The 11,759-nt window shown below is 33.9% G+C and overlaps 2 protein-coding genes across 5 annotated transcripts; one reads left to right on the forward strand and one right to left on the reverse strand.

Annotated features, from left to right (window-relative positions):
- Nucleotides 1–124: 124 nt before the first annotated feature.
- On the forward strand, nucleotides 125–1,442 carry LOC138937939 (dual specificity protein phosphatase 19). The gene has a single exon (XM_070304653.1). It carries the CDS (start codon nucleotides 128–130, stop codon nucleotides 713–715), a length of 588 nt encoding a protein of 195 aa, XP_070160754.1. The 5' UTR covers nucleotides 125–127; the 3' UTR covers nucleotides 716–1,442.
- Dp1 (satellite-binding protein 1 Dp1) lies at nucleotides 1,025–11,367 on the reverse strand. 4 transcript variants are annotated; one of them, XM_070304650.1, is made up of 24 exons: nucleotides 11,285–11,367; nucleotides 11,095–11,163; nucleotides 10,483–10,927; nucleotides 9,763–9,965; nucleotides 8,839–9,054; nucleotides 8,536–8,742; nucleotides 8,208–8,423; nucleotides 7,942–8,125; nucleotides 7,523–7,837; nucleotides 7,294–7,403; nucleotides 7,057–7,213; nucleotides 6,746–6,921; nucleotides 6,524–6,655; nucleotides 6,266–6,412; nucleotides 6,023–6,181; nucleotides 5,801–5,935; nucleotides 5,490–5,708; nucleotides 5,263–5,398; nucleotides 5,022–5,173; nucleotides 4,804–4,932; nucleotides 4,610–4,720; nucleotides 4,276–4,473; nucleotides 3,944–4,162; nucleotides 1,025–3,840 (listed from the first exon to the last, which is right to left on the reverse strand). In XM_070304650.1, exons 4-24 carry the CDS (start codon nucleotides 9,922–9,924, stop codon nucleotides 3,589–3,591), a joined length of 3,732 nt encoding a protein of 1,243 aa, XP_070160751.1. In that variant the 5' UTR covers nucleotides 9,925–9,965; nucleotides 10,483–10,927; nucleotides 11,095–11,163; nucleotides 11,285–11,367; the 3' UTR covers nucleotides 1,025–3,588. The 4 variants fall into 4 exon arrangements, with proteins under 4 accessions (XP_070160751.1, XP_070160749.1, XP_070160750.1 ...); XM_070304648.1 differs by lacking the exon at nucleotides 10,483–10,927; XM_070304649.1 differs by lacking the exon at nucleotides 11,285–11,367 and having other exon boundaries at nucleotides 11,095–11,278.
- Nucleotides 11,368–11,759: the final 392 nt, after the last annotated feature.

Here is an 11,759-nt window from a genome sequence, read left to right on the forward strand (position 1 = left end):
TTATTTTATGTGATAGATGATATGGAAACAAGAATTTTCTCCCTTAACAAAATATATCGTATTTCATATGGTTTCTGATGCAAGTATATCCGAAGAGTAAAAGTTATTACTAACAAATCTTCGCACGATGGATTTACGAGATCTTATCGCAAAAAAGAAATCATTATTAAAATCATGTAAAACGGTGATAACAGATCCGCTTGGCAACAAATACGAAGTTGAATATGGCCAAGTAAAGAAATTGGAGAAAAGCCTACCATTTATAGTGGACGAAAGACCTGATTTGCATGTCGCCGATATAATACCAGGTTTATATCTTAGCTCTCAAGATCCAGCGGTTTGCATCAATATATTAAAGAAATACGAAATCCGACATATTTTAAGCATAGGCGTTAAAATTTCCGAGAGATTCGACAATATTCGGTATCACACCTGTGACTTGTTAGACTTGCCGGAATCGAATATAATACTGTTGCTAAAAAGGTGCGTCGATATCATACACGCGACTCGTAAAGAAAACATTCTTGTGCATTGCAACGCTGGCGTTTCTCGCTCCCCTGCTATTATTATCGCTTATTTAATGATTCATAACAAATTGACGTATGATGAAGCTTACAATAAAGTAAAAAAAGCGAGAAGTTGCATTAGGCCTAATGATGGATTTGTAAAACAATTACATAGTATCGAAAATACAACCTTTGTCGATGAGTTGTAATAGTGTGTTCTAATATATCTATACTAAAGACAACTTGCACAAATATTTTAAAATGTTTACATAATATAAATATTTTTGATCACGTCATAATATATTTCATACGATATAATGTATAATATATATATGTGTGTGTATACACATACAAAATTGCAAACATATACATGTGTATATATACATACATATATGTTTGCAATTTAAAGAATTGTCTTCCTTGGAGCAAAGATCATAAAAAAAAACAGAAAGATATAATGCACATATAAGAAATGGATAAATGGATCAATGAATGTAGAATATATTGTTATAATAGAGAATCTATGTGTTATAACATTATTTACTTAAGTGTACAGAGAATATTGTTTCATATATATAATTACAATATATTTTATATCATAACTCATTAGAAAATTAGATTCATGCACAGCATCTATCAAATTCTTAGCCAAAACTAAGTATATTAAAATTTTTACTAATTCTGGCTTCTTTTCTTATATTTACCATGCATTGGAGATGACACATAGGTCGCTGTACCAAGTAGATTTATAAAAATTACTGTAAATCTAAAAAATATAAGTGAATTTCTGTATACATGATAATTCTATTATTTCATTTATAATAGTAGTGTATCAGTGTACCCATGGTACCTATTACCTCTCTCTCTCTCTCTCTCTCTCTCTCTCTTCTATTACATATTATATAGAATAATTATTATCAGTATCCATATATATGTGTTTACATGTGATGTGTATATATATATACAGGCTGTCCCAGAATCACCGGATGATACTTTAGAGACAGATTAATCAATCTGGAATAATTTAATAAAAAATACCGAGTATTATATAAATTATTGTCGATACAATAAAAATATTGTCAATAGTTTCAAAATTATAAACTATTGAAAATGAAGAGACTTTTTACAAGTAAAATTTCAGAGATATAAAACGGCCTATGAAAAGATTTTAATTTAAGAAACTTGATTATAATATGTAATATTATAATTGCAAAGAATGCGATAAATAAGTTCTGAGATTTTTGCTAAGAAAAAATAGATTTCAAATTCCTGAATGTGAATCTATTCCGAGAGTATCTTCCAGTGATTTTCAGATATCCCAGATAAATGCAAAATATATATATATATATATATATATATATACACATATATATTTTGCATTTACATATTTATATGTATAATCTAATATTCACATTCCTCCAACAATTGAAATGAGCTGTCTCGAAGAAAATAGACAAGGCACTTGAACTGAATATCCTTTTCTTAGCTAGTTGGCCTCATAAATAGTAGAATGCAAAGGACTTGCACATCAAACGGTAGAATGTAGGACAAGTAAATAAAGCCGGCTATCGAAAGGAATTCGTGTATCGTTCGCTATCCGTAATATTCAAAATTTGACCATTCTCTGCAACAGTGCCAATTTCGCTGTATAATGTGTCTCAATGAGTCTTGAGCGGCGCGCGCGGGATCAAGGCCTTCTAAATACCGTGTTCCTTATAACATATAACATTATGTGATTGCTTGTAAGGCAATTAAAAATAGCATAAGTTCCAGTTCGCATTGCGATGCTAAAGATACAAGAAAAAGATCTTTCTACTTATATTGGGAAGTTGCAAAACGCATAATACAAATGGCATAAAATACATTTTTTCTGTTTCTACGGAACATCAGAAAATTCACTCACAGAAATTACATCGGTGTTTTAATTCCCGATTATATAAATCTATTATTTGGATATTATCTATCATTGATGAGAGAATGTATTTGATGCATCGATAGAATTCTCGTTTGTCACATCCAAAATCTCAGAGACGTGAACGGAGTTTGTAGTAATGTGATAAAAAATTGCGCGAGTTACTATAAGGAATAAGCTTTTCCTTTGAAAGCCTCTAACACGTTTTTTCCCTTTTTGATTCGTAAAGATTTTACTATATAAATTTTAACAATTGTGTGATGTAGTTTAGAAACCACTTGATTCAAGTAGCACAAAATAACGAGAAAATGCGCGATATATATATGTACAAAAAAATATAAATAAATTAACAAATTATTATGCTAAGTCCAACGAAAAACGTATACGACTTTCTGCAGTCTACACGCAATACAGAAATTATGTACCTGTGAAAGTAGTATAATATACACGAATATATAAATTGGCTAAATTCTGCAGAAGGAGATTGACACATACAAAACATTTGTCCTTTATCGTAGAATACAAACTATACGCAGAGTTTACGGTCAATTTGTGTCCTAGAATAGAGGACATTGTTGCAGAACATGGTTAATTGTACTTTGCAATTTTTGTGGGCTTGGTCTCTTTTCTGCAGAATGCCGATCCAATCATTTCCCACGAAGTCACAGTCTTAAGTACAACATATCTGTATCTGGAAGGCATATCATTAGAAATACAGCCAAATTAAATCGTACGCACGATGTGTGCTGTATCGTCCGATTGAAATGAGCGATAAACTCCGGACAACATGCGTTACAGTTACAGATATATAGAACATCGGTATTATGAGTTGTAAATATAAACATCGTCGTCAAACGCGTTGTGTGTAGTAAACCATTGTCAGAGTCCAATAGAATGGCCAGGTCGTATGCAGCAACGTCAGTAATGGGACAGGAAACCACCCAACACAAGTGCACATATGCGTGTATAATATGTGTCTGTATTTGTGTGTGTGTGTGTGTATGCGTGCGTGCGCGTGTGTACATGCGTATGCTTATATGTAATGTGTTTTATTATATTATTTGTCAGAGGAAAGTACCTTACATCATTAACTTACTAAGTTCCATCCATTGTTTTTTATCTTTTTTTTCCTTTGTTTAACGGATTTTTTTTTTAGATTCTATATGTTTTTTAACGCTTAATTCCCCAGGGACCGTCTGGGGTCGCGACGGGCACATGGGAGTAACCGGCGAACTGCGGAAATTCTTCCACGCTGGCTGTATTGGGCGCGCTTTGAGGCTGCTGCTGTTGTTGCTGCTGCTGCTCCCACGGTCCTCCCTTCACGATGAAGCCGGTATCGTTTTCGTTACCGCCGACATTGCCGTCGTCGCGTTGAGGCGAACGCAGACTCTCGCGATATTCGTTCTCTATCACATCTTGCATCTGCCGTATATAAAGATTTTTTTGGGATCATTTACAATTACGGATTCGCAACATTTCTACTCAATGAATGATTTTGCGCAGCGCGAGCACGCTATATACTTACGTATTCCTCCTCTAGATTTAGCAAACGTTCTCTCGCATCAGCTACATTCTCTTCTGCTCCCACGATTGTTACAATATTAGGATCGGCATCGGTTTTCCTCGGGAACTTTATGTCAACTTTATATTCGTCCATTATTTTACGGATATTTCTACCTTTCGCACCGATCAAACGCGAGTGCACAGCAGCATTTATCTGTACTTCTTCTTTAGTCAAACCATTCTAAAGGGATACAAGAGAAAGAAAATAAGTTATAATGCACAAGTATAGTGAACACTGTTAAGTACATTTTTGTAATAAAGTGCTTTCGATATAATAAGAGAGCTGTAACTCACCAATTCGTTGACGATCTTCATGATATCGTCCCGGGCACTGTACGCATTCTTTTCGTATCCAGTTATCGTGATAATGTGCTCCTCGGGATCACCCTTGCGCGGGAAGTTAATTTGAATATCGTGGTCACTACGTATTTTATTAATCACTGCTCCTTTTCGACCGATTATTTTTGGATGATACTCCGGATCGACTTCGAGCTATATATTAAAATTAAATAATATGCACGTGATATATTTTGCATAAAAAGATTTGATGTCGATTTCTTCTTAGACAATACTTGATTAGATACCATTTCTCTTTCAGGATTAAGGATCCGTTATATAAAGAACTCACCTTCAATTCAAAGGACTTTAATGCTCGGTCTTTTCGTTCGGCTTTCAATGTCTCGCATTTTTCAAGTATAGCTTCCTTGGCATTTTGAACACACGACGGCGTTCCAGAGATCTAAGAAATAGACGAGGAATGAGTAAATGTAAGTAAAATGAACGTTTATACATATATCTCGCAAATCGAATGAAACAATTTACTTTGATATAATCAAGTTTTTCCTCTGCTGGGGAGAGCATAATGTGTACGTCATACGTATTCATTAATTCCCGCACGTCTTTACCCTTCTGCCCAATTATCGAGCGGTGAAAATCGAACGGTACATCTACCTAAAATACGAAGGAAAATAAATTTTGCTTGAAACTGTTTTTATATATAAATATATAAAGTAATTCGGTCTATGAGAATATGAAGTAACCTGAATCGTAATAGGCACGAGATCGAGTAGAGCTTGCTTGGCGGCAGCAACGTTCTCCGGTTGTCCGGTAATGCGAATTATATCGCAAGCTAGAACAATCTCTCCAATTTCTCCGTTTTCGCCGTTAATCTGTTCCGGTACTTTTTGTTCTTCTAGAATGGTAATATTTGCAAATAATCAATATTTTTGTACATTTAGAAAAGATTATACACATAAACTTGATAAGAAAATTGATATTAACCGTAAACATCGCGATCGGGGAATTTGATTTGCACGTCGTATTCGGATGTTATATTTTGCACTTTGCGACCCTTGGCACCCATCACCGTGCGATGATGCTTTTGTGGTATTATGCATTCCATCGTTACCATAGATTCCTAGATTAGGAGGGAAGAACGATAAATGTGTGTAGTATACGATGCGTATAATAAGATTAAACGTACGATAATTCGTTCATAATGCACTTACCAAGTCCTGAACGATTTCTCGCATACGCTGTTTCGCAGCTTCTATGCATTCGTGCGAACCTTTCAGGATAACACGATCGCTATCGACGCCCGCTCGCGGAAAGGATATCTGCACGCCACCGCATTCGTCGGCGATTCGATGCAGAACGCCGCCCCTTCGTGCGACGAAATGTCTATGGTGCTTAGGCTCGATACGAATTTCACCCTCGATAATGTTGTCCTGTGGAAAGGATTATAAGGAAGATTTTAGAAATAAAATTACATCTATCATTCACGTATACAGATTAGTCGAAAGTAACAATCCTCGCATACAATTTCCTTAATTGTGGCTTCCAATTCGGCTTTAGCTTTCTCGACTGCTTCCTTCTTGCCCATAATTGTAATCATTTCTTTATCTTGATCTTCGTCCGTCGGGAATATAATTCGCGCGCCTGTGGATTCTCTTATCTATAAAAAATGGGAATTACACAGATATTCATTTTTTAGATGCTACCCGAAAATACGATGCTACAATTTTGTCTTCGTGCAATCTACCTTCTTGATGTTGGCACCATTCTTTCCAATGAGAAATTTATGATGTTGAACTTTGGCACGTACTTCGATCGAGAAACTGGATAATTGTTTCTCATTGCTTAGTTCTAAGAGTTGCGCTTTCGCTTTCTCTACATCATCCTTTGGACCTCTGATGCTGACCTATCCATATATTTATCAATAGAAACATTAATCAACAGAAAAATGATGTTGTGCAAACTCCTTTTATATTATTTTCTCTTTTACCTTATCGCTTTTACTTTCCGCCGTAGGAAATTTGATTGTGACGCCTCCGCAATCTTCCATAATAGAATGTATTAGTTTACCTCCAGTACCGATGAGAGAATTGTAAAACTTTGGTGGAATAGTAATTTCCTCAGTAACAATGTTAGCCTAGTATAATAAATATTTTATATGTATATGTAATTGTAATTGTTTCTCCTCGTTATTTGAACACATATTTTATACACACAGTATATGTAAAATATATTGAGAGACATTTACCAATTCATTTTGAATCTTTTGTATCATTTCTTTAGCTTTCTCCACATTTTCTTTCTTTCCAGTAATAGTTATAACATCGCTCTTTTCGCCTTCAGCGGGTAAATCGATTTTTGTTTGTGTCTCTTCCCTGATCTGTATCATTTAATTCATAGATATAGATATAGATATACAAGTATAACAAGCAAATTATAAACACAATTATAAAAAAATCTCATACAAAACCTTGCGAATATTAACACCACCTTTTCCAATGACAAACTTGTGAAATTGTTTAAAGATAGGTACTTCCAATACATGATTACTTTCATTTAATTCTTTCACTAACTTCATTAGATGTTTATGGCACTTGTCAACATCTTCTTTGGGTCCTCTAATCTTCACTATATCTCCTTTTTCGCCTAGAAAGGAAAAGATTTGATTTTAACTCAGAAAATATTTTTATCATATTAAAATGGTACAAATGTTTTATTGTGATATTACAAAATGAGTTAAAGCACATAAATGCACATATAATAAACAATGTTTATTTTTACCTGGTCCAGGTATAGTAATTTGTACTTGATTGAATTTATCTCTAATCTCTTTGATATTATCTCCTTTGTTACCAATTATATTACGATAATATCTGTGATCTATAATCACATCCTTCTCTTTTTCATTCTCTAGTTTCTTCACCATTTCTACAAGTTCCTAAATTATTTATAAAACAAATGTTAATATTTTCATCTATTCAACAATAACTGTTGCCATATAATAATGTAAGTACATACTGTTTGAGCTTTTAACACACCATCAAAATTGCCTTCAATACGAATGACATTACTGCCATCATTTTCAGAGATACTAATCACAACACCTGTTCCTTCTTTAACACGATTCACTAGTAAAAAAGAAGAGAATTTCTAATGTAAATTTGGACATTTTCTTTTATATTAGAGATAAAGATGGTATAGGTAATTGCAGATACTAAATATTGTAAAATAATTAAAATCGGCTTACCATTGCAACCGTTTTTCCCAATGATATGTTTGTAAAATCTTGGGTCAACATTCAGTTCTGTGAAAGTGAGCTTAGAAATAAGATCGTTGGCCATGAGTTGCAGCTCATTTTGCGCTTTCTCTACTTCCTCAGGTGGACCTTCTATTTTAATTTTGTCCTCCTTTCCTGTAAACTCTACATTTACTTTCGGCATTTCTTGTGTAATTTTCTTGATATTTACACCCTTGCGTCCAATAATGTATTTATGTATCCAAACTGGAGCTTCCACTACAGCAGTACGAACGCTATTTGCCTTTTCGTACACCTTGTTAAGCGCTACAAGTACAAACATGTAACAGATGTTATAAATACATATTCCTTTAAAAAAAATATTAGTAATATTAGTAATATCTAATGTGTCCAACTTTCAGTTTTCTTACCCTGACCAAGTTTCTCTTGGGGTCCTCTAAGAGTTATGGTACCAGTTACCGAGTCAGGCGCAGGCATCTCTACACTTACTCCAGTTGTTTGCAATATCTCTGCTATGGTACTACCACGCGGTCCAATTACATACTTGTGTTGAGACTTGGGAACTTCTACAGATACCGTAGTACATCTTTTTTCCTATATTAGAAATTTACATTACTAGCTACATATATTGCAGGATATGTTATAAAACTTGTATAAAACAACTTTTCCAACATACCATATCTTTGTAGATACTTTCAATCTTTTGCTTTGCAGCTAAAACTCCATCCTTCTCGCCAGCTATAGTTATCTCATCCTGCTGTACCGATGCAGGAGGAATATTGATGCGAGCACCAGTTTCTGCTATCATAGCATTGAGATTTTCATTATGCGCACCATATATGAATGGATGATATATTTTTGGCACAGTTATTCTTTCGAAAGCTTTCCTAGACTACAATATTATTGATAAAACGGCTGAATATTGATGTATAATGTCGATATATTATATGTACAAGAGATATATATCTGTCTACAATATTTTTTATCATTATTTTAACAATTACCTGTTCATCAGAGATAACTCTAATTTCATGTTCAGCCTTTTCTATCCCTTCCTTTGTTCCTGTAATTGTTATTATGTCTGATTGATCTTGCACACCAGGAACATTAATCTTTGTAGCAGTTTTCTGTTCCAAATCTTTCAATCTCTGTCCCTGCTTTCCAAGAATCCAACGATGATGATCCTTAGGAATACTAATCTGCTTACTCGCCTATAAAAATTGATTAAAAGTTGCAACATAAATTTATTGAGGATATCTATAAAGAATAAAGTACATCAATATGGTAATATTATAGTAACATTATACCTGAGTTTGAAATGTTGTTAAAATCCGCCGTTTGGCTTCCAAAACCTGATTTTGCTTTCCAGTTATAAGAAACGTTAGAGACTGATCCTTAGATGATGCAATTTCAATAATAGTATTTGTTTCTTTCATAATAGTTTTACATGTACGGATAGATTCACGTTCGCCAAATTTATCACTGTGATCAAACTTGCGCTCTTCCCCTGGTACGCGGAACATCTATATACGTATAAAAAAAAATATATATATATATATATATATATATATATATATATAAAACTAATTAAATATAAAAACACAAAAAAAATATAACAATTAAAAAAATTTTTGCTAATGTATATTTCAATACACAGTAAAATAAATTTTCAGGAAGAAAAGAAGCTTATCCATAATGTAACGGAATCAATTTTCGGAATTATAACGTTTACAGTGGAAAAATATAAAGTTGAATAATCGTGCAAATTTTTTTTTAAATTTTTTAGCTATTACAGTGACTTTCAGTCTACATTTACATGTACAAAGAGCCACTATAGTAGTTTGCCAAAAATTGTCTGTGTGTAGAGAGATATTGAATTATCATTGAGTCAGTAAGCAAACTTCTCTCAATAACATCTTAATCACCAATTTACAATAATTTGCACAAGTGTTTCAATTCCTAAGTAAAGTGATAAAATTGTATTTATTTAAACTTTATGCATGGAAAAGAATATTTTTATAATAAAGTAATGTTTTGCTGTAAAATAATGCTCTTTATACGATTTTACGATCCGAAGAGATTAAATATTTTAAAAATATATTTTATATAATAAAGTACAATCTTGATATTTTTTTCTAACAACTCTATATATCTTATATGTGATTATTTAATAAAAAAAATAAAAAAAAAGTTAAGTATAAAAAAATGTATAAAATTTTACAGACTTCTACCTGTGTAATAGTTATACGCCCAAGTTGTAAACTGTTGTTTATAGAAAATATGTTTAACTGTCCAGAATTGGAGCTAGATGATTCGGGAAGGACAGGGAATGTTTCATCATAAGTAGGTGGCTCGTAGGCCGTTCCCTCTTCCATTACTGACTGCTGCTGCATTTTGGGGTTGTCCTGTTTCGTGCCAAGTCCTTACAGTAGCACTATAATACAAATAAAAGTATTCCATCTTTTTATTGCCAACATTTTAAATATACATATGATAATAATCAATAAATATATATATATATATATATATATATAGTGTATATAACGAAAAAAAGGTAATAAAAATATTTAAATGTTATATTTAATTATATATGTATATGTATATGTAACAAAATTCATATTTATTACATTTATAAAATACAAAAAATATACATGTATTATATATATATATTATAGGAATTTTTATAGGAAATACGCGAGAAAGAGTGTCGCATTGAATAAAGGAAAAATGGAATTATAATGATTTGAGAAAAGAAGATTGACATAAAAGATAAAATTTATATTTATTGTTATATCATGCGTCTCTTGCATGATATTTTGTTAAATGTCTTGATATCGCGACGAATGAAAAAATAAATTATCATTGCGGTAAAACGTTGGATAAGGGAAGGGGGAGAAATTTGATATCGATAATAAATTTTCTCCCGGAGGTATAATCGCGAGGATTTGTACCTAAATATTTTCATAGGAACCGATTCGAATCGGTGATTCAGACTTTCCCAACGACATATGTACATAATTTTTTTTTTTTTTTTTTTTGCATCTAAACTCGTTACAATATGCGAACTCTTCCGGGATAGTCTCGACTTGTAAAAATTCGATTCGCTTCCGTTGCGAGCGCTCCCGAGGCTTTCTTCAAAGCTGGCGAATTTTGTGGAGCGGACAAATATATTAACAGAGACTCGACGACGAGCAAATGCACGTTAAGCGCAGGAAGCAATGTCAATGACCAGTAACCGAGACAGCGACCACCATCATATGGAACGGAGTGTTGACTTGACACGTCACGAGATCGCTAACCTCTCACATCGGGGCTCACGGTTCGGGATCCCAACATCTGCGTATCGTTACTCGCGACAGGACGAGGAAGGACGGTTGCGCGATGAGCAACACGAAACTACGAAAAATGGAATGAAAAATCAGCGCGCGGAAGCGAAAGGCGAAGGAAAAGGCATTACGGGAGAAGGAAGACACACGTTTCTCTCGACATGACGAGGACACTAGGATAAAGCGAGAGCGCATAGGATAGTTTTTCTTTTTTTTTTGGAGAAGCTTGCTACTTACTCTACCGTAATAGAGAAATCCGGCCAAGTAATAAACGCGTATTACGTAGCCAGTTTAACGATGATTTGCCTGAAACAGTACAACGTCGGTTACGAAGAACGAAAGTATTTCGGGACCGCGAGATTTAATCGAATTAACGTGGAGCGAATTATCGCTCCATCACTCGAGAGATATCCGTGACTACCCTTACCGGTAACGCAAAGTGAAATGAGACGGGAGACGAGGCGACCCAAAGTTACCACAATCTCGGGCAAAATATGGTTTAATCGAGGCCTGCGTGTTATTTGCATTTGTCGTACGACGAGGGAACGAAACTGCACGATACGGATACCGATTGGCTGATGATGGAAGAACTTTTGACAATCCTAGAAATTCTCTCTAGTCGATAGCCAATCAAAACAGTTTGACAAAGCATTTTTAAATCGCTATTGCGTTAAGCCTGTATCAGACTGTATCGAGCCTGCATACATTGAAGTTTGATAGTGTTTTCGAATGTAGCAGGTTTAATCGCTCTCAGAGCGATTAATGACGTCATTGCACCATCTCTGCCAATAAAAGGCTTGAATTCGCAGTAAAATATAGTGATTAATCGAACCGGGTTGGGTTAATCCGTTCATTCGAAAACGCTATTAACCGGACTTGGTGAAATTGGTTCTCAAGATTAA

The sequence above is a fragment of the Polyergus mexicanus genome, unplaced genomic scaffold (genome assembly GCF_030449975.1).
Source record: "Polyergus mexicanus isolate NDT 795.1 unplaced genomic scaffold, iyPolMexi1.0 SCAF_11, whole genome shotgun sequence".
NCBI classification, from domain to species: Eukaryota; Metazoa; Arthropoda; class Insecta; order Hymenoptera; family Formicidae; genus Polyergus; species Polyergus mexicanus.

Bases quoted from the DNA above. Each gene is read 5' to 3' on its own strand.
- LOC138937939 (XM_070304653.1), top strand. From the start codon at position 128: ATGGATTTACGAGATCTTATCGCAAAAAAGAAATCATTATTAAAATCA.
- Dp1 (XM_070304648.1), bottom strand. From the start codon at position 9,924: ATGCAGCAGCAGTCAGTAATGGAAGAGGGAACGGCCTACGAGCCACCT. The intron at 9,055-9,762 runs GTAGAAGTCTGT...ATACGTATATAG, and splicing joins GGCGTATAACTATTACACAG to ATGTTCCGCGTACCAGGGGA. The intron at 5,399-5,489 runs GTAAGTGCATTA...CTCCTAATCTAG, and splicing joins GAGAAATCGTTCAGGACTTG to GAATCTATGGTAACGATGGA.